At 36.8% G+C, this 27,970-nt stretch overlaps 1 protein-coding gene across 2 annotated transcripts; it reads left to right on the forward strand.

The window, feature by feature from the left end:
* The first annotated feature begins 14,987 nt into the window (after positions 1–14,987).
* KBTBD8 (kelch repeat and BTB domain containing 8) lies at positions 14,988–26,780 on the forward strand. Of its 2 annotated transcripts, none has more exons than XM_019652033.1 (4): positions 14,988–15,070; positions 15,731–15,941; positions 19,300–20,414; positions 23,457–26,780. In XM_019652033.1, exons 1-4 carry the CDS (start codon positions 15,055–15,057, stop codon positions 23,918–23,920), a joined length of 1,806 nt encoding a protein of 601 aa, XP_019507578.1. In that variant the 5' UTR covers positions 14,988–15,054; the 3' UTR covers positions 23,921–26,780. The 2 variants fall into 2 exon arrangements, with proteins under 2 accessions (XP_019507578.1, XP_019507577.1); XM_019652032.1 differs by lacking the exon at positions 14,988–15,070 and adding an exon at positions 15,097–15,181.
* The last annotated feature ends 1,190 nt before the right edge of the window (positions 26,781–27,970 follow it).

Raw genomic sequence — 27,970 nt, forward strand, 5'->3', positions numbered from 1 at the left:
AGTTAGGGATAGGTAAACCAACTGTGAATATTACAGGCGACATGGAAGTCTAGAATGATGATTCTGCATGTAGATGGTTTCAAATCTCTTTCAATTCTTATTCTATTGTGCTTTAAAGAATTAAAAGTGAAAATTATAGACGCTTCATTCCAGATACTGTGTAAAAAAAAATTGTACAGATTTTAATTGGCAGACTTAGTCCAAGATGAGGCCTTGGTTTTACACCAAACGACTGGTGAAAATCAACATTTCTGTTTTGAATCAAAATTAAAAGTTTACACTCTGTATGATGCTTGTATGATTCTCTATAGTAATAGACTTTTAGTCACGTATGAGGGCTTCTATTTTAATTCCCTGTCTGTGAAAACAGACTGAAAGGAAATGGCAGGTAAGCCTAAAAAGAAATGGGACAGTGCCACAATACTGATTCCTCCATTCTGGGTCTTGGCTTGGACATCACCTCTCCCAGCAATGGATGATAACACAATTGTGGCAATGTTCTAGATGCAGAAATGTTAGACTCCCTTAATGCTTGCCATACAAAGGTATAGAAAAACAGCAGTTAGTGCAGTTTATTTACTGTAAATGGACATTGGCAGGCATGAGCATAAGCTAAGGAACATCAAAATATGAAAAGCCAGTCATCAGATATATCATTAATGTGTCTACCTATTCTAATATCTTTTTAAATTGAAATAACAGTACTCACCATGTGGAAACTACACAGACTAGCTTTAGTATTTATAAAGAAATAACTACATAGCTTACAGCACCCTCTCTCTCTCTCCTGCGATTCCTATCAGCTCTCATAACGTAATTTTGCAATTTTCTTAATCAGCTCTCGATGCCATAATAATATACAATGGACTGGGTGGCTAAAACAACAGAAATTTATTTTCTCACAGTTCTGGAGGCTGTAAGTCCAAGATCAAAGTGCCAGCATGGTTGGTTTCTGGTGAGAGTTGTCTTCCTGTCTTAGATATAAAGAAACTATCCAAAATGGGATAGCAGGGTTATAAGAAGGAAAAAGCAGCAAGAATATGATAAATATATCTAAACATAAATAAAACTTGACTGTATAAAGCAATAATGATAATGCAGGTTTTAAATTATGTCAAATAAAATTCCTACAATCATGGAATCTATATCAGTAAGAAGATAAGTGGATTTGAATGTTTTTAAGGACCTTACATTTTCTGGAGGAAGAAGAAATAAGATTAACAGTAGGCCTTTATAAGTCAATAATGTATTATATGTGTTATAATGACTAAGATTACTACAAAAAGAAAGGTGCTTATAACTTCCAAACAATAAGAAAAGAAAATCAAATAATGAAAAAAGAATACTTTATCAATTAAAAAGAAGAATAGAACATATAGGTTGAGAAAATATAATGCACATATAGTGACACTATATTTATATTAAATACACAGTAATTACATCAAATCTAGAATTAATTTTTCCAATTAAAGATAAAGTTTTTCAGACTCACTTTAAAAATCTGTGCTATTTATGTTAAAATATATGCCAACTTAAATGTAAGAATACAGTAAAGTTGAAAGCAAAAGGGAAAAAAGTTAAAACACATAAACACTAATTTTAAAAAATGACAACTGTGTAGCCATATTACTAACAGACAAAATAGACTTTAAGATGAAAACATTACTAAAATAAGAAATGTCACTTTGTAATGATAAAGGTTGAATTTTTCTATAAAGATAAAACAATTTTCAATTAATATGGACCCAAAAAAATGGCCAAAAGACATATCAATCAAATTTATTTAAGATGTACTTGTTATAAATCTATTCAGCTTTCATAATATATATAATTGATGTGCATATTTCAATTGGGCAAAACTTGGGGGTTATTTGGTGGCTAAGTAAGCCAAACTAGGAGAGAAGGTTTCGATTTGGTGTTTAACCTCCTTGCTTTAATCCTTGTCTTATCCCACTGAATCCATTTGTTTAGTTTGTGTGGCAAGTGAAAATGCAACAGAAGTTTTATGTCTTACTTTATTTTTTAATCTACTCATCCACTTTAGACCATTATTCACTAGGTAAATGCAGGACCAACCTCAATGGCAGCTTCAGAGATGTAGGGGAGGTTGAAATTGGGTTGAAAGATATAATGATAAGCTGCATTGTTTAGTGTGATATAAAACATAAGAAAAATATTTCAATATAAGTTGAAAATCTTTTAGTGATTGAAATAATTTTCTTAAGAAATTATGTATGTTTTCCTCAGTTACTTTTGAGAGATATTTATTACTATTTCGTTTCTCTTTTTTCCCCCTAGGACAAGAAATAGGCATACACTTGACAATTCTTAAAATATGAAGATATCGAGTCTTATAAGATTTGGCATATGTTATTGCTTCTATGTAGTCAAACTGTGTTATGTTTTTCTAAAGTAAAATTATTAAAATATACTGTGGTTTGACTTTACTTTATATGGTAATTTTACTTATAACCAGTTTTCTCAGTAATATGGCAAGAGATTCAAAAGATAAAACTGTTTCCACATTTCTGTACAAATTTACATACATATGTATACATGTGTAATATTTTTTTGCAATTACCCACTCCCCCAGTTAATATGATAGCTTTAACTTTCTGAAGTCTGTAGAATATTATTTCACATTAGCAACATGCTATATTTTAAATAATTATAATTTTATGTTGTCACTTATACATTATTTTAAATTGCTTTCTCACTATGTCCTCACAGGGTGGGGAGAGAGCATTACCTCTCTGGTGTCTCTTCTTTTTCTTTTTTTAAAGATTTTATTGGGGAATTGGGGAAGCGGAACTGTGTTGGGGAATTGGGGAAGGGGAACAGCCAAGTTATTGTCCTTCAGTCTTAGTTGTGAAGGGCGCAGCTAGCTCAGCTTCAAGTCCAGTCACCATCCGGCCACTTGGCAGCTGCTCTCAGCCGCTCAGCTCAAGGTGCTGTGTTCAGTCTTAGTTGCGGGTGGGCGTAGCCCACCATCGCATGAGGGAGTTCAACTGGAAATCTTGTTGTTAGGAGCATGTGCTCTCACCAGCTGAACCATCCTGCCACCTGTTGGCAGCTCAGCAGAAGCTCAGCTCGGGCGCAGCTCAATGGCCCATGTGGGAATCGAATGGGCAGCCCTGTTGTTCAGAGCTCTTGCTCTTAATCAACTGAGCTACTCGGCTGGACCTCATGTCTTCTTATAAGAGCACCAATCTCATCCTGAGTGGCCCACCCCCATGACCTCATCTAAACCTAACTATCTTGCAAAAGGCCCCATCACCAAATACCATCATATTGGGGGTACAGTGTTAACATATGAATTTTGAGGGGATGCAATTCATTCCATAGCATCAATCAACAAGGAGCTCTCCAAGGTATAATCCACTGCAATGAATTGTCAATTCTCATAAGCACCAAGTGCTAATTAAGCACTTTTTCTCTCAGCACAATCTGTGGCTAGCCAGCAAATCAGTTTAGAATCCAGTGTTGATGAATTAAAGCCTACTGAAAATCGACACAAAAAAGCATATCTTTATTTTCACCACTGCGAAAATGCCCTTTTTTTGGTAAGGAGAAAAACCATTTGACATCCTGTGGCTCAATCTAGAATCCTCCATCATCACCGTTGGGATAACATTCTGGGGAGAGAAGCATCATCAATTTCATTTAATAAAGACTTAAATAGTGTGTTCCATCTTATCCAAATACTCTTTTACTTCTACCACATTTCCTTTTAAGATAAAAACTAAAACGATTTTCATTGCCATCTCATTTCAAGATTTCAAGATTATAGTAGAACTTCCTTCTTTCTACTACCTCACAGATCTGGGTGGTTTGTTTGTTTATATGTTTTTATGTTTTATTCAAAAAAGTTTAAACCTGTAGGAGTAGTACAATGAATTCTGTAAACTCTTCACTTCAGTTTACCAGAAGGTTACTTTTTTTTTTTTGCTACTTTTGTTTTATTTCTGTATGTGTATATATTTTATACTGATTATTTGTGCCAAACCATTTGACAATAAGTTTCAGGACATGACCCTTCGTTCCTAAAGACTTGAGCCTGTATTCCTTTAGAACAAAGGTATTTACCGTATTTCCCCATAAATGCACCCTTTTTCGAAAAATTTGGGGTGTAAAAACTGGGTGTGTCTTATACAGTGGTTGCAGATTTTTTTTGCTTGCATTTCCCGCTTTTTTGCGCTTGTTTCTGTGCTCATACAACCACTGTATAAGACGTACCCAGTTTTTAGACCCCAAATTTTTCTAAAAGGGGTGCGTCTTATACATGGGGAAATACGGTACTTAATAAACAGAACCCAGGAAATGAAAGGATGAAAGAGCTAGTATTCACCAAGGACAGGTGTGAAAGGGGCCAACTGTGTGTGTGTGTGTGTGTGTGTGTGTGTGTGTGTGTGTGTGTGTGAATAATTTGCATAGCAATTAAATTTAGTCTGTGACTGCAGAAACCCAGTAAATAAAAGAATTGCAAACTGGGGGTAGAAGCTTGCTCCTTTGACCTATTGTAGCCTGAGTCATTAACAAAGTGTTTGAGTTGTATTTGCACTACAAACTTCCACCCCAAGGAGTCAGTAGGCTAACACAGGTGGAAAAAGTAGCAATTTATTGATTTGGTACATTCCAAACATAACTGAAGCTTCCTTAAACAGTTCCTGAGGCCCTGAGATGGGTGCATTCTTGGAAATGATTGTTATTGACCCCATCTCAGCCATCAGGATTAACAGACCGCTGGGCCAGGATTTGCCTTCTGGTTCACAGATTAACAACCTATCAATATCCTTTTGCCAAATACCACATCTTCCCTCCTGGAGCCAGACATCCTGCAAGCCTCAGGTTCGAGGCTCAGTCTAGGAAACAAAACTTGCCATCTGGTAACTAACTTTAAACCCAAATTCCAACACAAGTTGATGCTGAAGGTCAAAATGTCCTCACTATAGCTTACTTACAGCTCCTAACCTTTAAGTATAAGAAACTGCTTCCATATGCCTTTCTTGTCTCTGCATTCATTTGTGTTTGACAAAGCTCTTCTCGAAAACCCCATTAGCACTGCTGGGCTTTACCACACTTTCTCTGGCCACCTATGGATCATATCTCCACAGACTGTTCTTAGAGAAAAGTGCTCCTCTGAAGAAAGTCTCACAACAACACTCATACAAAGTTTATTCGCGGTCGACATCTAATTATGTCGTGCCACAACTTTTTTTTCCATTGGGACTAAACCTTGACTATCAAGTTGGCAGATATATTGGTGGTACTGTCTGTTTTGAAGAGCAATGTTTAATATTTGAATTTCAAAGTCTTTTTGGAAAAAAATTGAGCATACAGTCAACTCTCTCCTGTGGATCTCCAAGTGGATGTAGCAGACCCACACTTTTGAGTAAAAGTACCATATATCTGAACACGGACTGTGCGATGGTAGAGCACACCTGGACTTTCTCTTGTGAACATTGTATATATAGTCTCAGCTGCAGACATTTCAAAGGTATAATTTTCATTTCAGTGGATTTAGGAGTGTGTGTGTGAGAAAAGTGTAAAAATTACAATAGAATAGAGTTTGTCAACATCAGTTCTACCGTCATTTGGAGTTAGTTATTTTTATATGAGGAGTTATCCTGTGAATTGTGGGATATTTAGCATCGTCCCTGGCCTCTATGCACTCACTAGGTGCCGGTAGCAACACCCACACCCTAAAATGTAACAACCCAAAATACCTCTAGACATTCCCAAATATCCCCTGGGGACAAAATCATCCTGGTGAAGAAGCCCTGCAATAGATAGCTTTGGTTTACTTTTCCCATGTGATGGGGGTAAACTAGTCTTAGCAACCGCTGGTTTGTTTTAAAGCCATATATGTATGTGCCACCAATTGCCTTCTTAACTGCCAGGTCACTAAGAGTAGGTACTAGGTTTTGTTTATTCCTGCACCACTGAGAGTGTCTAGCACAGTCCTTGTATGGTACGTTTGTCATTGATGCTGATTCCCGAATATTTCTGGCTTTCCTCCTGAGAATGGTAGAATTGAACTTCCCGTCCTATTTGCAGTTAGGAGTGGCTACAGGAGGTTTTTTTTGGACAATAAAATGTTAATAGAAGCCATTCATGTCTCTCCAGGTGGGAACTTTAAGAGCCAGTGCACAATTTAGCACACACTTGCTCTCCTGATATGGTAACCAAGAACATTTAAGATGGTGATAGCTCCTCCATCAGTCTGAGTTTCTGAGCGATTGCGATAAGCAGAGCCCCCTGCTGGCCCGGCTTAGATATAAGCATGAGTAAAAAAATACAGTGATTTAAGCTAAGGGAATTACGGACTTGTTTGTTATCATAGCATATTTTAGTCTAACCTAACACATACGAGTGCATGCTAGTTTTAGTGTCACAGACATTTGGATCAGAGCACCTATGAAGGTGGATGGGTTCCTCTTAACCTTAGCAAAGCTAGAGATCACTGCTGATGAGCCTATGCCACCATATAGAGCTGGGACGATAGCTGCTTCACAGGTTCCTGCTCAGGTTCAGCTTTGATTAATGCAAACTGGTTAATATGCCATGAAGAATAAAAGATTAATTGTAGTAATTATCTGGAAAATTGAACTGAGTTTCACTTTAATATCAGAATATAATACTACTAATAACTAATATTTACTGAGTGTTTTCTCTGCATCAGTCACTGGACTGAGTACTTTGCATAAATCTGCATGAATTATCTCCTTATTCCTTATAAAAGTTCTCTGAGGTAAATGCTTTTATTAGCCCCATTTTTGAGCTGAGGAAACAAGGGCATGAAGAAGTTATCCACTTGCTCTAGGCCATAGCTACAAAGTGCTACAACAGAATTTGAACTGAGGTAGTCTGATTTCAGAGTTTATGCCTCTTGACAACTATGATTATCTCCAGGGTGATTCTCACTCCAACTCCCCAGAAAATCAGGTCCCTATGCACATGCAGACATAGAACAAGTTAGGGCTATGTGTTCTCTAAAAAGGTGACCTTGACAAATGGTTGAGAAAGATGGCCATATATTTGAAATGACATGAAATCAGTTAAAAGCTGGTGCTTCTCCATGGATTACGATAAACTGAGTTGATCAAATCTACTGCATTTAGGTGAACCCATCTCTTTCTTAGGGATTGAACTGGGTATGCAACAGAGCCCCATGTAAGATATATGTCTTACATCTAATGTGCTGAGTTTTATAATTTTGGTTCCAGACCCACAGAAAGCATTCTGCCACAATTATGAGGCTTGAAGTCTATCATATTAATGTGCTTCTCTTTAAGACTTAAATCCAGTCAAGCACCTAATCTCCAAAAATAGACCCAAGGACCCGCAAGTCCTGGGTATCCATGCCCTCATTCTGGTCCCTCCCACATCCAATCTCACTCTCCTCACAAAATGACCCAGTGAGCCCCCACTGCAGTCAAATTAACTATTCAGTTAACGGATAGGATTGGGGTGATTGTTTCCCTCACAATTTTCTGTTTAGAAGTCTTCCCTTTAAAGTATTATTCATTTGAGTTCCTTTATACTTTGAGATTCTCTCAGTTTTTATTTTATTTTATTTATTTATTTATTCATTCATTTATTTACTTATTTATTTTAAAAGATTTTATTGGGGGAATTGGGAAAGGGAACAGTGTTGGGGAATTAGGAAAGGGGAACATTGTGTTTTTCCAGGACCCATCAGCTCCAAGTCAAGTTGTTGTCCTTCAATCTTAGTCATGAAGGGCTCAGCTCAGCTCCAAGTCCAGTCGCTGCTTTCAATCTTAGTTGCGGGGGGTGCAGCCCACCATCCCATATGGGAGTTCAACTGGCAACCTTGTTGTTAAAAGCTCGTGCTCTCACCAGCTGAGCCATCCAGCCACCCACTGGCAGCTCAGTGGCAGCTCCACTAGGGCGCGGCTCACTGGCTTATGTGGGAATTGAACCAGCAACCCTGTTGTTCAGAGCTTGTGCTGTAACCATCTGAGCCACGTGGCTGGCCCTCTCAGTTTTTGTTAATAACAAACACTTAATGTAGAGAGAAAGAAAGAGGAGAAAAGTGTTCAACTGTTGGAAAGCTTTGCAAACTCATTCATGTATTAATTCATCTGCTGTGTTATTTTCCTATTGCTTCTATAACAAATTACCACAAGCTGAGTGGTTTAAAACAACTCAAATTATCTTACAGTGCTGGAGGTCAGAAATCCCAAGACCAAAATTGTGGACAGGACTGCCTGCCTTTCTTATGCAGGTTCTAGGGGAGCATCTATTGCCTCGCCTTTTCTAATTTCTAGAGGGCATCTGCATTCCTTGCCTCAGGACGCTTTACTCCATCTTCAAAGCATATCACTCACCCTCTGCTTCCATCATCACATCTCCTTTTTTTGACTTTGACCTTTTTTTCTCCTCTTATAAGGGCCCTTGTGATTACACTGGGTCCACCTAGATAAACCAGGATAATCTCCTCATCTCAAAATTCCTAATTTAATTACATTTGCAAAGTCTCTTTTGCTATATAAGGTAAAGCATTTATAGGTTCTGGGGATTAGGATATGGACATCTTTGGGGAGCTGCTGTTCTGTCTATTGCATCCATTCACTATTTGATATATTCATTTATGCAACCAATGTGTAAATATTTATTCAGCACCTAACATATATCAGACAGTAAGCTAGGTGAAGGGAATGTAAAGAGGAAGAAGAACTGACCAAATGTACACAAAGCAACATGCATAGAACTGAAAAATAGTACTGAGTGAAAAAAGTAAAAAGAGAATGAGATCCGTAGCACAATACTGGTAGATAAATTACAAGGGCACATAATACATCAATAGACATTCTATTTTGAATGACAACTGTAATTGAAAAAAATTTTTTTAAATTAACAATACGTATTATATTTTATTTGGATCCACATCAAACCCATCGTAATAACTGTGTATGAAGTGGAAGAGGATGGGAGTAGAGATGGGACTTATGGATCAAAGGTAATACTCTGTTATGAGTACAATAAATGATTAACTCAACTTTGTGCAAAGGATAGTTAAAAGAAAGATAAACAAAACCATTTAAAATAATAAACATAATATATTTATTATGTAAACTGTAATGAAGACGTTAACAAAGTGGGAGAACCCACAGCACCGAGGAGCACGTAACAGACAGGAACATGCTGTAGAACAGTGGTTCTCATCTAGGGATGATTTTTCCCTTAAAGGATGTTTGACAATCTGTGGGGACACTTCTGATTGTCACATCTCAGTGGGGGATGCTTCTAGCAACTAGTGGGTTGAGACCAGGCATGCTAAGTATCTAATGATGCAGAGACAGCCCCTCTAATGACACAGAGTTACCTGGCTACAAATGGGAAACGAATAATGTTGAGATTAAGAAAACTTGTGGGAGAACACCCAGAAATAAAATTAAATATCCCTGAAATTATTGTGATAGGTCAATAGATTTGCTTTATAAAAGTATGATTATTTTGGGGATTAAAGTATGATCACTTCCTTATCCTTTATATTCTCTGTTGTGGTTAATGTACTCCTTTCCTAGTACCTGATGCCTGCTCTCCATGAATTTCAGTTCCTGTGTCTACATGCTGAAGAATACTGTCCACTGATATTCCTTCCCTTTAGCATTTTTAATGATTTCATGAGCTTAAACAAATATCGATCATGATTGAGATTAGAAAAAAATCAACAATCATTGTTTAACTCCATTCCATTTGGATATAGACTAATTTACAAGCTGGGAAGGGTATTGATGTCTCACATTTTGATGGTGTCTTTGGCTCTCCCAATCATTCTAAGTTTGAATAACTGAATAACTTAAGGGCCCAATAATTGTATTCAGGGTCTTATAGAATAATTCAATTTTGTAGTAGAATAGTGAAGCATAGTCAACCTCATGAATATTAATAATATATAATTATATATTATTATATATATATATATACTTATATATATATATATATAAGTATATAATATACAAGGTCTGACAATTAAGTTCACAAACTCATCGTGGAAAAAGTGCCACACACCTCATTGCTGAATATCACTACACTCACCTTCGAAGTACTCCCCTTGGGAAGCTGTGCACCAACGCCAGTGCCTAGTCCACCCTTCAAAGCAATTTTGGAACTCTTTTTCTGCAATGGCCATCAGAGCTGTCATTGTATTAACCTTGATGTTCTGAATGTCATCAAAATGTCTTCCTTTCAATATTTTCTTTATCTTCAGGTAAAGAAAGACGTCATTGGGGGACAGATCAGGTGAGTAGGGAGGGTGTTCCAATACAGTTATTTGTTTACTGGCTAAAAGCTCCCTCACAGAAAGTGTCATGTGAGCCAGTGCATTGTCGTGATGCAAGAGCTATGAATTGTTGGTGAAAAGCTCTGGTCCTCTAACTTTTTCACATAGCCTTTTTAGCACTTTGACAATTAAGTTCGTGAACTTGTTGCAATGCTGTTGCTAGCCTTTTTTGATATCAGAGGGATTATTCATTATGAATTTGTACCAACTGGACAAACAGCTAACCAAGTTTACTATTTGGAAGTGCTGAAAATGCTGCATGAAAAAGTTAGATGAAAATGACCTGAACTACGCTAAATTTCAAACACTTAAAGGACAAATTAATGTGTTTTGCTATCTCCCAGTATGATCAAATTCAGTTATTCACAAAATGCTATCTTCTACTTATTTCCATGTTAAATCCTCACATCACCTCAAAGAGAATAAAAATTAAAATACAACAAAAGTCAGTAATGTCTAGTCAGTAAGCCTGATATTATTATCTATTTAGAGTTTTGTATTTAAAAGAAACTAAATCATATGCAATATGTAAGTTTCTAGACATGAAAACAAAAAAATTTTAATATGTGATATTATATTCAATTTATATTCCAAAAAATCACTTTGTTGCTTCATTTAAGGCATTAGCCAACACAAAAGTCTTCTGCAAGAAAAAAATGTCATATTTTGTAGTAGCTGTAGCTTGAGAAAGATAAATATATAAGGATGTCAGTTGCGAAAAGGTAAGAGTCAGGTTGGCCGAGTGGCACGTTGGTTAAGAGTTGGTTTGGGATGCCAGCTCTGAGCATCAGGGCCCTGGTTTGGATCCCACATGAGGGCCAGTGACGCTGTGCCATCTACAGCTAAGATGGTGAACAACAGCTCGACCTGGAGCTGGGCTGCAGTGAGCCGGTTACTGCGTAGACAGAAGTGGGGCTGGCCAGCAGCGGGTGTGAGCTGCCGTGAGCCGCGGTGAGCGGCCGTCCAATGGCCGGCGAGCGACTGCCTCACCCGGGAAGAGTGCAATGATAATACCAACATGGACCAATGAAGTGATGTTCTCCACAACTAGACTGAAGAACAAAAGGACAGCAACTTGTCTGTTCCTCTTTCCCAATTCCCCAATAAAAGTCTTTTTAAAAAAAGGTAAGAGTCACAGGTATTCTCTTTACTTTCATTTTATATAGCTCTAGTCAATTTCACTGCCTCCATCAGTACTGAACAGGGAAATTGGAAAACAGCAAAATCAATTTGCAGAAGTGAAGTCCTGTTTTCTTTTACACCTTCTTCATCAGAGCTGCTATTCTTGTGTTGTATGGTATTGTCGACAGTAACTTGGCCACAGCTGATAATTGCTAAAAGTCATTCTCTTAAAGTGGAAGCAGAAAAAAAAACAAACAAACAAACAAACCCTGAGGCCACTGTGCAATTCTCTCATTTTTCCAAATTTGCTGCTTTCATAAGCCTTCATCTTTGCTAGAATTTAAATGTGAAGACTTTTCTGCTCTCAAACAACCATTATTATAGTAACCTTCTTTGCTTTTGATTACTAGATAATAAATGTTAAAATAATAAAGTTCTAAATGTCTAATTTGATCTAAATATAGGTCCTTCAGATACTCTGGTTTGTTATTTCAATTTTTATCCTTTCTAAATTTGACTTTAAACTGTAAATATATGAGAAAATTACTTCAGAGGACAATACAATATTTTATACTTAAAAAAGAAAACTGGTTTACTTTTATTGCTGCCTTCCTTGATAGGTAGTAGGTTTTCATTAAATTTCAAAGTAGAGCTATTTGAAAACAAAGCTGTAGACTTTGCCTATTTAGCATCAACCCTAAAACAAAATCTTTGTATTCATAAAGATAATTGAGAATGAATAGTGTGGGAGTGTTGGCTCAATTTTTACATCATCCTACTTATTCTGTTTTATTTAATGCATTTCTAATAATGATGAAAACTTTACTATGTAATGCAAACTGCCCAGCAGAATGGAGGCTATTTACAATGTCAAATAAATGGCAACCTTACGTGGTCAGACAATTAAGTTCACGAACTCATGCTAGAAAAAGTGCTACATACCTCATTGCTGAATATCACTATGGTCACCTTCGAAGTACTCCCCTTGGGAAGCTATGCACTGATGCCAGCACCTAGTCCACCCTTCAAAGCAATTTGGGAACTCTTTTTCTGCAATGGCCATCAGAACTGTCATCGTAATACCCTTGATGTTCTGAATGTCATCAAAATGTCTTCCTTTCAATATTTTCTTTATCTTCGGGTAAAGAAAGACGTCATTGGGGGACAGATCAGGTGAGTAGGGAGGGTGTTCCAATACAGTTATTTGTTTACTGGCTAAAAACTCCCTCACAGACAGTGCTGTGTGAGCTGGTGCATTGTTGTGATGCAAGAGCCATGAATTGTTGACGAAAACTCTAGGTCGTCTAACTTTTTCATGCAGCCTTTTCAGCACTTCCAAATAGTAAACTTGGTTAACTGTTTGTTCAGTTGGTACAAATTCATAATGAATAATCCCTCTGATATCAAATAAGGTTAGCAACATTGCGACAAGTTTGTGAACTTAATTGTCAGACCTTTGCATAATTACAAATCTTCACTTTTTTTAATTTATAACTATTGGGTTGTCAGAAAAGTCATGACACATTCTTGCAATGAAAAACAGAAAAAAATATACGTCATGACTTTTCCAACAATCCAATGGATTGGCCTTTATTCTTTGTATTCTGTTCACCCCCAAATTCAGAAATTTTTGTGGGTCAAAGAATCACAAATCTTTCTTTTAGTTAATTAAACAATATTGCCAAGTCTGTTTGTTAATTAGGGGAAAATTAAATGACTAAAAAATTGCCAACTCAACAAAACAAAACATAAACAAGGAAACCTCTATTTTAACAGGTTTGAAAAGGTTGCCAGATAAAATACAGAACACCCAATTAAATTTGAAATTCAGATAACAAATGATATTTTAGTTTAATTTAAGTATGTCCCAAATATTGCATGTCCTGTATTTTTATTTGCTAAATCTGGCAACCCTAAGAATTGATGCCATTTATTTAATACCATCGTTATTGTGAGTGAAACCCCTACTATTTTCATATTTTTAGAAAGCAACAGCATTGACTCATTGAAAATGAAAATGAAGTTATAAGTAACAAAAGTTAAATCAACTTATCACTTTCATCAATACAGAACTGTGCAGAAAGCTTTCATAAAGAGGAGTTATAATTGCATATGGAGGTCCATACATCCCAGCACCCAGGAAACACCAATTCTTGTTAACTTGCATGGAATTATAGTACCTTGAGCTCTAAATTTTTATGCAGACCTAAGCGACAGAACAGAATTGTTTTTTTTTATCATTCTCTGTCTTTTTAAATTACAACTTAAATTCTAAGATTCTTCATCAAGAAGTTCAAATGTTTAATCTTTTCAGTGTTAGAAAAGCTATGCATGGACTAACTAAATTTCTACTAGAAATTCCTTCCCAATTCACCAATAATACTTCCTTACATTTCGAAGGTCTAGAAATAGCATCTCCAATGTTAGCTCATTTGTGTTACATTTATTTTTAAAATATTAAGTATCTATAATGTTCCAGGTACCTTGTTAGATACTAGCAACACAAGTAAATGAAAATATGTTAACAGTAAAATTTCTGCTTTCTTTCGTGTAAAACTTGCAGCCTATGAGGCATTAAGACTAGAAATTACTTCACATGCTACAGGTGAAGGAGCTAAGTGCTCAAAAATTAAAGGGTCTTATCTAAGGTCCTGCATTTAATAAGCAAAGAGCCAGGGATTCAGTAATCGTCCCTGGCTCCAGGCTCAAGGCAGTCTCCAATATTTCTTCAAAGGAAATCCCAGACTTGCATTTAGTATCTTAACTCCACCATTTCCCAGGAGCAAAAAGGAAAGCATCTTGAATCCCTCTATAATGTTCACGTGCTCTTAAAAGTGGAACAGGTGTTCTCTGAGTGTTTGAGAAAAGCAAGGCATGAGTGGGAGTGAAGATCCTGAGCAGCAGTTGTAACCAGACCAAGTTAATCTGTGGAAACCGGAGCACTCGGCCAAGTCGATGCTATTTCAATTGAGTGTCACAGGTGATTCATCAAAGATGGGTTGCTTTTGGGCCTCCTGATATTTTTCTTCAGGGTGGGGTGTCAGGTTTCCTTCGCAGTTTTGGACAACAGCCCTCTTCTCCATGTCCAAGTTTTTTTGGTTTCACAGCCTGCTTTCATACCGGAAGCCAGTCATTGGCAGGAGGTTTAAGGAATGAAGAGCAAGATTTAAAAAAAAAATTAAAACAAAATAAGCCGGGGGCCCGAGGGAGGCCTAAAATGGGGAAATTTGCACTTCAAGAGCTTTCCCTAACCTAGCCCCTCAGAATGACAGCTCTCCTCCGCCAGAAGACTACCTCTCCCGACAGGCACTGCGCGCTCCACGGACACAGGCTGGCCCGCTCCCCACTCTCCACCTCCGGCAGAACCAGCCAATAGGAATACCCGGCATGGGCCTCCCCTAGATCCGGACCACGCGGGAGAGAGGGCAAGAAAACCACATTTCCCGAGGTGCCTTGCACACATTGTGACCAATCAGCGCCAGGAATACGGCGGTTGGGGGCGGAGCCGAATGCCTAGGCCATCCCATTGGCTAGGGGAAGCTTAGAAGAGCCGGAACCCGGGAGAGAGAGAAGCGAAATGACATTTCCTCTTTAAATAGCTGGAGCCGGGGCCCCGTGGAGAAATGGCCGCGTCGGCAGGTGGGTCGTCTCGTGGCTAGGAAGGTGTGTTGCGGGGGAGGTGGGCCGAGGCCAGGCTCAGGCTGCGAGCTGTGAAGGTGGAGATGCGGAGCCGGAAGAAAGGATGGAGCGGTGAAGAGGGATAAGGGGAGGGAGGATGGATGGCGTGGAGGGCGGTGGGCGGTCCGGCCGGACAGGGATGGGGAGGCCGGGTACCCGCCGCTGTTCCGACCCTTTCGGGAGGCGGTTGAATGGGTACTGGCGGCCACCATCCATTGAGCGTCCCTCGCGAAGCTCCTGCCCTCAGCTCGGCTGGGATATTCCAGCTCTCGGCATAGTCGCCACAGACACCTCGCCTTTTCTGTCCGCACGGTCCCTCCGCGAGCACGGGGCATCGGGCTCGCCTAGCTCCCGGAGCAGCAGGCTGGCGTTTGAACTAAACGCAGCTCGCTTTCTCCCAGATCCTACCTCACGGTCCCATTTGGTGGTGTATATACACATACACGTATTTTTGCATGGGGCGGGGGGAAGGGGGGAACAAGCCAAGCAAACAAAAACAAAACAAAGAAAAAAAAAGAAAAAGAAAAAGGAAGAAAGAAAGAAAGAAAGAAGGAAAAAGAAAAAGCCCGCGACGCCGTAACTGGCTCCGAATTTATTGTGGTTGTATGATTTTTCTCCTAGATTTAAATAAGTCTTCCCCAACACCGGATGGGATTCCATCTTCAGATACAGCCAGCGATGCCATGGACCCCTTTCATGCTTGCAGTATTCTTAAGCAACTCAAAACAATGTACGACGAAGGACAGTTGACAGACATTGTAGTGGAAGTGGATCACGGGAAAACATTTTCCTGTCATAGAAACGTTCTTGCTGCAATCAGCCCTTACTTCAGGTATGATGATGGTAGAAACTTCTGTTGATAACCACATTGAGTTCTTTTTCAACCTCGGCACTGGCCATTTCATTACTACACTGAGATGCTACAATGAAATGAAACCAATGCGTTTGTTTCCTAAAATAGGTCACAGGCCCTATTTTTTAAACTCTTGACTTGTCGGATTCTTTTTTCAGGTGGTTGTTTTTTAAGTTAGTGAATATTGTTTTGCTTGGTTTCAAGTAAATGACCAGAAAAATCTAGAATTGCATTGCCCAATATAGCCGCCATTTAAACTTTATTTAAAATTAAACAAAATTAAAAATTCAGTTCCTCAGGCACACTAACCACATTTAAAGTGCTCAGTAGCCATATATACAGCCCAGATATAGAGCATTTCTGTCACTGAAAGTTTTATTGGACAGCGCTGGTCTAGAATTTGTTCCAAAATTTTATCCATGGTGCATATTTCTGTAGTGCTTGTAACTCCTGTAGAGCTTAAAACATGATAGCCTGTTCTTTTGAAAACAAATCACCATTAATAGGTTGTTTTAACACCATGAGTCAGGGGGTGGAAGGGGGGAGGTAAAAGCAGTGAAATAAAAATAAATTAAATATAGTTTCTATGTATCTTATGCCCCAGACTCGTGATTTTTCCCAAGATTTCCAGAAGTATTTTTAAGCTAAGCTTTCATTTTCATTTATATATATCTTTGTATATCATAAAACTTTGAAAAGTGAAATTTTAAAACTTGAGGCTAAAAAATAATTTCATATTCTAAGAAAAGATTAGTGATAAAGGCAATTTCCTGCTTGAGTTTAAGTTCTTTTGTTTCAAGTGCTCGTTTTGTAAAGCCTTTCAATATTCAATATTGGTGCACGAATGACAAGAAATAATTTTCTCAACCCACTCTAAGTGTGCTTTTTCCTTTTGAAGGTGCTTACCTTTATAGGGCATATAGCAGTGTAGTATTCCAGACAGTAGTTTCTGGTTCCTCTTTCTCAGAATACTGGGTTAAATATAGTCACTTCAGTCTGATACTTGTGATTTAACCGTTTAGACTTGCCTAGGGAGGTCATTAGACTATTAAGTATTAACCATCACAAGACAGTGAGCTGGAAAGAAAAAGAAGAAACTCATATAGTACACAGAAGGCATGAAGTTTGGCCCGGTAATGGAAACTGCTGGTGAGATTCTCTTATCCAGACTATCCATTAGATATGGTTAGGTCATTTATGCATTTAAATATATGTCACAGTTAACTACTTATCAAGCTCTTGGCTAAGCTTACTTTACGTATATTGCTTTATATAAACTTTACAATTCTGTCTCTGCACAGTTATTGCCATTTTTCATATGAAGTAAAACCTGAGACTCAGGGAGGTTAAGTGGCCTGTCTAAGTAAGTCATCCATCTAAGTGGCAGAGGCTGGATTTGATTCCTGTGCCAGGCTGCTTGTCACTGTATGACTTTTAAGAAACAAGAGTGGGTCTTCTTTAAAGTTGCCTTTCAGAAGTTTTCATTACATTAGGTTTAAATGGTTAAAAACAACAACAAAACATTTAAACGTCAAAGTGAAAATGTCTGTATCTTACTGAGATATTATACGCTTATATCATTTAAGTGTCATACTTAATTAAAATTAGTTTTGAAGGCCTAGACAAATCACTTTAAAAGAGAAGAATGCTATAATAGATTTTAATTTCCAAGAAGTTAAGGAAATGCTTAGAAAACTTTCTTAAGATATGTGAATTCAAGTGAGGGTATTTGGCTAGAAACTTAAGGATTAGGTTTTTATCTCTTGCTAGAGGTTTTTGTACAGAAGTTTCTTGGCACAGTGCTGCTCCTTATGTGAGATCTAGAAAGGCATAACTTAATAGTTTCTAAGTTTTGCGTCACTTAGATGGTGGAAGAATTAGAATAACTTGGAATCTGGCATGGCTGCTTCATGATCCCAGTGACTTATCAGATTAAAATTTGTGTGATTACAAACTTTTTTTTGCTCAGGTTTTTGTGTGAGGAAGTGCTCCCCCTTTAGACAGAGTTTACATAAAGAACCTACTAGAACAGAGGAGAACTCACCAAGCGTCACACTGCTGTATGTGAGACCAATCTATTCAAGTCAGTAGTAGTTCCCATGATAAACGGATATGTGGTAATATTCTCCTTTGGGAGTTAATCTTTGCCTAATGAAGGGCTTTATTTTTCTGTGTAGTTGGTAACTGTATAGCTGAGGTTTTCAGTACATGAATTAAAAACCAGCTCACACATTGGAACATGTAGTTTTCAGTCATCAGAAACAGCCTGTGTGATATTAAACTTAAAATTTACATTATAGCAGTAAAAATAGAACCCAAAGATGGTTAACCCAGGTAGCTAGCAAGCTGGACCCTTGTGATACCTTGTATACTGCCAGTATTTTTCAGATTGCATTTTTAAATTCATGTATGTCATGGAGACTTCAAAAGTGACTGGAAATCTTCCCATATAAAGATATTTTTCATAACATAACACTTAAAAATAAAACAGGAGGGGTCTGGATCTGTATAATCAACTTTATCACCAATGTTAGAACAATTTCTTCAACAGACATCTAGTAAGCATCCTAGCACACAAAGCTGCTTTCTCAAAAGACTTTTAAAAGATCTTTTGATTTGATTTTGATATTTTCATTTTAAGAGCAGCCTTGAAAGAAACCTTAAAGGAGGGAAAAGAAAGGCAAATAATGTTTGTAAATGACTAATACTTAAATAAAGAGCCATGTTTTTGGCTACTTAATGTTTTGGCTAAGAAAGGCCCATAAATACACAGGTATTTTAATTAAAAAAAAAAAAAAAAAGAGCTTGGTCCCAAAGGCAAAAGTTTGAGATTTAAAAACCATTATCTCCAAAGAATCCGTTTAGTTCCTAAACTCTCTTTAGAAGTAGGCATTATATTCAGCCTACCATAATCTTTATTCATACACAGATATAAATAGGTAAAACATGGTAACTTTGAGAAAATTAAGTATATTTGTTTAAGCAAAGGTTTTCAAAATGTCCAAGGATAAGTGAAATGATGTTCCTTATATTCTTTATAATCATTAAGAAAGCATTCAAGAGATAGTTTTAAAAAGGAGTAGGTAGAGAATAAGAACTTTTGAAGAACGTTTTGTTTTTCTAAGAAGAAAATTTCCAAGATGTATTTTGGGCACAAGTTGCCTTGTAAATTTCCACTGGGACATGAAAATTTTATTAGACAGTCTCTGTATGCTAATGTATTACATTAACACTTTATAGTTTCAAAACATTATGGTAAATTTATACTTTTAAAAACTTGCTACCGTAGTTTTTATTTGTAGTGCACATGTTATATTAACCACTCTTTTCTTCCTAGATCCATGTTCACTAGTGGCCTTACAGAAAGTACTCAAAAAGAAGTTCGAATAGTCGGTGTTGAGGCTGAATCGATGGATTTAGTGTTGAACTACGCTTACACCTCCAGAGTTGTTCTGACAGAGGCCAATGTGCAAGCCTTGTTCACAGCCGCTAGCATCTTCCAGATTCCTTCCATCCAAGACCAATGCGCTAAGTACATGATTAGTCACTTGGACCCACAGAATTCTATTGGGGTCTTCATCTTTGCTGATCATTATGGTCATCAGGAACTCGGAGATCGATCGAAAGAATACATTCGTAAAAAGTTTCTGTGTGTCACCAAAGAACAAGAGTTTCTCCAGTTGACAAAGGACCAACTGATAAGTATACTAGACAGTGATGATTTAAACGTAGACCGAGAAGAGCATGTTTATGAAAGCATCGTAAGATGGTTTGAACATGAACAGAATGAAAGAGAAGTGTACCTTCCAGAAATTTTTGCCAAGTGTATACGTTTTCCTCTGATGGAAGATAGCTTTATAGAGAAAATTCCACCTCTGTTTGCACAGGCTATAGCCAAAAGCTATGTAGAGAAGGGACCATCCAGTACTAATGGCTGTACACAGAGACTTGGAATGACTGCATCTGAAATGATCATATGCTTTGATGCTGCCCACAAACACTCAGGAAAGAAGCAAACAGTGCCTTGTCTAGATATAGTCACAGGAAGAGTGTTTAAGTTATGCAAACCACCAAATGACCTAAGAGAAGTTGGGATTCTTATATCACCAGATAATGACATTTACATTGCAGGAGGATACAGGCCCAGCAGCAGTGAGGTGTCCATTGACCATAAGGCAGAAAATGACTTCTGGATGTATGATCATTCCACCAATAGGTGGTTATCCAAACCATCCTTGCTTCGAGCCAGAATAGGCTGCAAATTAGTGTACTGTTGTGGAAAGATGTATGCAATTGGAGGTCGTGTTTATGAGGGTGATGGGAGAAACTCCCTAAAATCTGTGGAGTGCTATGACAGCAGAGAAAACTGTTGGACGACTGTTTGCGCAATGCCTGTTGCAATGGAGTTCCATAATGCTGTGGAGTACAAAGAGAAGATCTATGTTTTACAGGGTAGGTGCCAGGTTCTTCAGGAGAGGGTAGCAGGTCCAATTGTGGTCTACTTATACTGAAATAGGTCTGTACCTGTAAATTGAGGCAAACCTCTGGCTCTTTTACCGTAAACTTTGTTGGAACAGCCTGTTCTTTAAAGGGCCTATAAAGAAAATACACTTTTGAATAAAAAAAGCCAGGTATTTTTAAGTTAATAAGCCAATTGTGTAAGTGTATGTTCTTACTGTGTTTTGACATCATGTGGAATAAGTATTTTTGAAAGCATTCTTTAATAAGTAATTGTTTGACATTTTTGGAGAACTATTTCAGAACTGGTTTTAAGGCTTTAAACAAGAAAGCAAGGTTGACACATGACTTTTTTTGCTCTTCAGTAATATATAATCAAGAGATGTAACAACTTTTTTTTTATGGAATTTAAAGATTAGTTTAAAAGAGAAAAAAGAACAAAGCATTAACTAAACTTATACTCATCAGTTACCAAAGAGTTTTGTATAAGCCTTATGATTGTAAAGGTTATAAAACTTAATTAAAAGAGTTTGAAATTACAGTCTTCAGATTTTAATTTCACTGCTGTTTGTTGCCTTCCATAATATGTTGTTTTCAATTTTTTTCACTGAAAAGCTTTGAGATGTCACCTTTTTCTTACTTTTACCAGTATAAGAGGGACTATCTAATATACTTAGCTTTTTAAAAGATTTTTGAAAACTTATTGAAGACTAGTACTCTGGCAAAGATGATACAATAGAAATAGGAAAAGTGTGTGGGTGAGAATAAGACATTTGTTCCAAGGTTCTGTTGTGAGAACCTTTTTTTGACTTCTTACACATTTTAGTTGTTTGAATGTTGAATGCCGTGTTGATAAGTCAACATCCTTATTCCTCTTTTACGTTTCTTAATTGCTTATATAGAAATGTTTTCTTCACCTATTTTAATAAGACAACAAGAAAGGGGCAACTTTTGTGTAGATAGATAAACATGAGTTTTTAACTCTTATGCCTTGTTTTCTTTATGTTCTTTGCTCTAGTCCTTTTTTTCACTTAAAATTTCCTAGAAAAGCCTGAACCCATATGTTTAAAGTTCGGTATAAAATTATTTATCCAGAAATAGCACTCTCTAGTGCCTTATTTTAGTTGAACAGAAGCATGGGCATGATTTAAGTTTGTTTTGGTCTTGAAAAATGGAATGTAAAAATGGATGTATGATCTATTGAGTATGGTTGGATAGGTTGTATCATCCAGTATAAGAAAGCCCTCTTACATATGTTTTGGTCTTATTGGCTAATCAGTTAGTTGATAGACATAGAATTAATTATAAGACTCCCATTTGGAAGGTAAAACTGGTGTATTAATATAATACTAAAGCAAAATAGCATTGAATTAATAGAATTTCAGGGCTCGAATGAACATTGTTTAATCCAAGGTTGTATTTTATATAAGAGGAACCTGAGTCTCTGAGGGTTTCCTTTTTTTCTTTTTTTGGCTTATAAACAACTGAAATTTATTTCTCACAGTTCTGGAGGCTGGAAAGATCGAGATGCCAGCATGGTTGGCAGAGGGCCCCTCTTCCTGGTTCCTAGCCTTCTCACTGTGTCCTCACGTGGTGGAAGGGTGCTCTGAGGACTTTCTTAATTGCCCACCATTGCTTTTAATTTATTAAAGAGGATTTTAGATTTTAAAAATCAACTTTTTTTTAACATGTCATCTTTCCTTTCTATAAGAAATTTGTAGAGAGGTAGTACACATTAGAAAGTTTTAATTCCTGTCTTCTTTACTAAGAATCCTGTTCCAAGTTAATCATTTAAGGGCAGGTGATGTGCAAGCAAAAGCTGGGAGTTCAAGAAGCTCTTTTAAGAAAAACTGACATTGCAGCGTCACTCGTAAGTAGGCAGTTAAATGTGTAGATAAGAGTAGACATAGTCCAAAACGTTTTCAAGGAGAAGCTCAATTTAGAAGTAGGTATTTCTAACCTAAACAAAGTCTCTTTATATATATAAACTTAACATGAATAGTCAGAAGCTTATGTTGTACTCTCTGTGGCTATTGGAATATCACTTAATGTTTTCATAAAGGGTTCAGATTTTTATATCAAGGATATTATACAAATGTTCTAATTAGTCAAACTCTTGTAAATCTTCACTAATTTAATTCTTTCATATATTTTTATTTTGGCAGTCTGACTCAGCACACCCTTTTATTGTCAAAATAGAATTGAAACTCACTCAGTCAACTCTGTAAACCATGTGTGTTTCTATCTTATTAAAGCGATGTTTTCGCCTCTTGAATATTTGTTTTCACCTTATGACAACACTAAAGTAAACACATAAGTGGTCAATATACATAAATCTGAACAATTCCATGTACTACCATGTTTCCCTGAAAATAAGATCTAGCCAGAGAATAAGCTGTCGCATGATTCCTCCAGGATATTGAGGGTGCGCACCCCTCACTTGAGGATTTTATGACCTATTTCAGGGAGAAGGGTGCCTTTTCCACAAACTCCTTCAGCTTAAAATATTCAGTATGCCAAGGTGCCATATATGGCACCTAAAATCATGCGAGGGCTTATTTTCTGGTTAGGTCTTGTTTTCGAGGAAACAGTATCTTCTAATTAAATAAGTACCACATAAACGTATAGTGGCTTATTCCTGATGAAGTTATATAGGTATTTTGATCTCATTGGCTAACCATTAGTCATAATACTTTTTTAGAACTGGCTTAAAATAAATTTTCTGAAATACACTATTGGATAGGATAAATGGAACCAAGCTTTTAACTGTTATTCTGCCATTAAGCCAAAGTAGCTCCTCCTAACCCTTCCCCAGCATGTACACCCCCAGTCTGCTTGACTGTAATGTTATGTGTTATGTTGTGCCATGGAATAATGAACTTTTAAGCTATTTTTAGTTAATGTATCTCTGGAGATTATAAAAGATTTTAGAAAGTGAAATATTTGGAAAATTATATTCTTTAGTCTTCAGCATACAATAAAAAAGACATATAAATGTACATACTCACTTTTTTTCTTTTTCTTTTTTTTTTTTAGGAGAATTTTTCCTCTTCTATGAGCCTCAAAAAGACTACTGGGGTTTTTTAACCCCCATGACTGTGCCTAGAATCCAGGGCTTAGCAGCTGTATACAAAGACTCTATCTACTACATAGCTGGAACCTGTGGAAATCATCAACGTATGTTTACTGTAGAAGCCTATGATATTGAGCTAAATAAATGGACTCGTAAGAAGGACTTTCCATGTGATGAGTCCATAAATCCATACCTTAAACTGGTACTTTTCCAGAATAAACTCCATTTATTTGTTCGAGCTACTCAAGTGACTGTTGAAGAACATGTCTTTAGAACCAGCAGAAAAAATTCCCTTTACCAATATGATGACATCGCTGACCAGTGGATGAAAGTGTATGAGACCCCAGATCGGCTCTGGGACCTCGGCCGGCATTTTGAATGTGCTGTTGCTAAACTCTATCCTCAGTGTCTTCAGAAAGTACTTTAATGAGTGGCAGGTCTTAGTGAGCTCACTGACATCTCATGCTCGAGGAAACTTATTCTTTCAATGATACAAGAAGTACTATCAGTATTAAAGAAAGCTTGAGGGTGCTCTGAAAGATTACAGTGTAGGGAGGGATTTCTTTTCATATTTGTGATATTTACATTTCAGTAAGCAAAAGGTAACAAAGTGCAATTATCAGCATTGTTTTCTGGTATAAAAGCAATCATTTTCATTCTAAAATTTTGTGATAAATAGTCGCTGAGATACCAGATGAATCAATAACTATGCAGTCTTCTAAGAGCAGTTAGGGTATTATTGGTTAGAGACATCCAAAGTAGTTTGATGTGACTTTTTATTTTAAATACGGGTAAAAATCTGAGGCAATATCACTAGGACTTTAGCTGTGACCTCTCAAACACAGAGAAGCACTAATTTAGATCCTCATTCTTAATATATATATGTATATTTATGTACTGTTTTTAAGTGTACTGAGATTAAATGTGTTAATAGAGTAGATTGAAGGAAAAACAAATCATCTCAGAAAGAACTTAAAGTCTGATTATTTTGTATTTCCCATGTAACTTTAAATTGAGCTAAAGTTGTAAAGTAGCAGTTTTCTGTTAAGTTTTTCAAATGCTAACACTGGCTCATTTATAAAAATCCCGAAAAGGGCTCAAATTCACAGGTGGCTGGTGCTAGTATACATTAATTCATGTGTACATCTAGATAGATTTAAATTGTCTGAGCCTATGCTTACTTTTGAAATTGGTATATTGGTTTTGTGGCCATAGTACATTACCTGTTGAACTCTTGTGATTTCAAGATATGATATGGCCAGTTATTGGTCTAACTGGAGTCAGTCTTAGAATAGTGAGAACATGATACACAGTTTGCACTAACATGGGCCATTTTGTTGCCTGATCTCCTTTTTCATCCTCTACCTATCAAGTCTTTATCGGTACAATGAAAGGTAACTTATTTTTCTTCTGCGCAGAGCATAATGTGAAGTTTTACACCCTCCTTTTAAGATTCTGTTTTTCAGAAACATAAAACCCCTGTTTGAATTTAATGGCTTTTAAGTTACATATGACAATTAAAACCTCATTTTTTTTTCATTTTTGCACTTAACAGTGATGAATAATTTTACATTGAAAATCTTGTTTTAGCTGAAGGTGACTGAGAAAGAAAAAAGTGAATAGAACCATAGCATTATAGGTACTGCATCATATTTCGGATTTAACTGATGAATTTCTAACAATCAGTTAAGAATATTCACATAAAGAACAAACCAACTCTTTTATAATACCTAAGGTAGATATTTGGTAACTTATTTTTTACCATACCTAGAATAATTAATAAAGGATTGAAGTGTAGCCCAGAGTCTGTTCTCAGCTGGAATATTTTGATTTTCTTAAACAAACTGGCATGGTTTGTATTAGAAATTCTTGTACAAATTGTAATGTGATACTGTGAAACAAATTTAAAACATTGCCTGTTTGCATCACATACCTCATTTTTCAGAAACTTTCCAAACTGCTTGTCTTAGACCTCTACAAGTAGGGAATATTTTCTGAAGAAGAATTCAAAGTAGACAGAATTTATAGAATTAATGCTTTAAAATCTAGTTTTGGGAAGCTAGATATGTGTTTATTTCTTTTTGACCTTGAGAGTGTGTCTATAATCTCTCTATAAACTTTGTGCAACTAATAACCAGTTTTTCTTTATCTTCTCTTTTCTTCACCTTCATGCTGTTTGGGGGCTATTTCTGTGTGTTTTTTACAGTGTTGCATTGTAGAGGGGAGGGAAAAACAAAAATAACTAATGTTTGCAAGAGATATTCATGTAATTTATTTTTGAAAGCTTTGTTGACTAAGATTCCCTGCCGCTTTTTGACAATCTTCTGTATTTATTTAGGAAAAAAGTGTGTTACTTGAAAACATGACATAGAACATTTAGTTAGTAGTTTACCTGTGCCGTATGATATATAGGAGTACAACATACTGTGGTTAATTCTACAGTAGATTTATTCTGTTGATCTGCACAACAATTGATCCTTTTGCTATAACAATTTATATTGAGGGTGTGATTTAAGTATAGTGTGTCAAAGCCAAGGTTTAGAATTTTCTATGGGAGTAGAATATATATTGAATTTTGTATGAAGAACTATTTGTTTAAATTATATAACTGGGATATTTTGCCACTTTTAAAATGATTTCAGAAGAAGTCCTAGAAAATTAAGATTAGTATATGTGTGGGTTTATGTTTAGATATTTAAGGTATATTTGCATAATATGTTGAGAAAATATAAGTGAAAGGCACAATGGGTACCACAGAATTAAAATAAAGGTCTAAAATATGCCCGTTCCACTTTAACTTTTTTATTGCATTTGAAGAATGTATGTAGCACTTTCCTATATATTTTTTACATGTTGAAAACTGGACTTGGTGTAACTATATTATAGGAAAGTTTGAATTGTATTCTTTATTTTCCATCTTTATTTTCTGTTATCCTACAAATTTGATGCTTAAGCATCAAGCTGATCTCACTGGTGCATGAGAAAAAGTAGATGCAATCTGCACAGACTCAGATTCCCAATGTGAAGCAGTTTAAAATGTCATTCAATGTTCAGTGCTCAGGTATGTAGTACGTACTGTAGTCCTTTGGGGGCACATGTGTAGATATTTTTAAACAATTTGCCATAATTGCACATTTTTTTGCATTTTTATCTGATGGCATTGTTTCTTGTAATAAAACATTTTCTGATTGAAAATTCCATTGTTGTAAACTGACCTCTGAGTAGTGACTTTTGTGGAATTAATATTTGGTGAAAATTCTGAAATACCTTATGTCATGGTGGAAGGGAACGAGATTTTAATATGTCAAATATTTGGCTCTGATACAAAATGAACTAGTTAATATCACCTTATATAAAGTTCTTTAAATTCTAAAGCAAGCTCACTTTTATCGTAACTTCTTTGTTCCGTTTATCCTGGCCTAAACTCTTACTATTCCACTCCTCTCTCTCACATTTCATATTTTATCCATCAGAAAACCCTATTGCCTCTTCAAAATATACGCAGTCTCTGACCAGTTACCACTTGAACCGCTATCACCCCAGTCTAAACGAGCCTACCTTGTCTGCCTGAGTGCATTGCCTGCTCTCCTTTTTATCACCTATCCTATTCACACAGGAGCCAGAGTGATCCTGTTAAAACGAGTCAGATTATGTCCCTTCTGCTCAAACCCTTCAATGGCTTCTGATTTGCCTTTATAGGAGAGCCAAAGTCCTTTCTTACGTGATCTGCCCCCCCAGCCCCACCTCTGGACCTCTGCCATTCCCCCAGTTCACTGTCCCAGCCACCTGCTGTTTCTGAAACACACCAGGCCTCTCCAACATCAGGGCCTTGGCCTTTGCTGAGTCTTTAGCCAAGGAAGCCCTGACAGCTCACTTTATTCAAGTCTCTATTAAAAACCCAGAGAAACCTTCCCTGACCACCTTATGTAAAATAGAACATCTTCCTTCCAACTCAACCCCCACCCATACCCATGTTTGTTTGTTTTTTGCTTTATTTTTCATATACCTTCCTTCATTGAGATGTAACCTTCATGAAGGCTAACAATTTGTTTTATTCATTATTCACCTCAGATCAGTGCCTAGGACATACTAAGCATTCAATAAATTAAGTCTTAAAGCACCCTGAGAAGTGATAGGATCGGTACTATCACCTCTATTTTATCAGGAAACACAAAGACCAAGTGAATTGCCGAAGGTTTAACTAATGAGGGGCTCACCTAGAATTAGAACCAAGAGTTTCACTTTTACCTCAACCTAGCTCCTACATGCTACATGAGTTCCAAACAAAACTGATAGAAAAGGTAGACACTATCTTGTGTTTAGTGGTTGCCTATCTGAGTTCCACCTTTTCCCCAACACTATTATTTAAAATACCTACTGTAGTTTGTAACTGTGATTGATTCTCAAAGAGGGAGTAGATGAGGTAGGAAAATACTTTGTCAACCCACTTGCACTGCACCATCATTGTGTTAATGTA

This window comes from Hipposideros armiger, unplaced genomic scaffold (genome assembly GCF_001890085.2).
Source record: "Hipposideros armiger isolate ML-2016 unplaced genomic scaffold, ASM189008v1 scaffold_172, whole genome shotgun sequence".
Classification (NCBI taxonomy): Eukaryota; Metazoa; Chordata; class Mammalia; order Chiroptera; family Hipposideridae; genus Hipposideros; species Hipposideros armiger.

Coding starts and splice junctions, on each gene's coding strand:
- KBTBD8 (XM_019652032.1), top strand. CDS start 15,154: ATGCGGAGCCGGAAGAAAGGATGGAGCG. Junction 15,942..19,299: donor GCAATCAGCCCTTACTTCAG/GTATGATGATGG, acceptor TTTTCTTCCTAG/ATCCATGTTCACTAGTGGCC. Junction 20,415..23,456: donor GAAGATCTATGTTTTACAGG/GTAGGTGCCAGG, acceptor TTTTTTTTTTAG/GAGAATTTTTCCTCTTCTAT.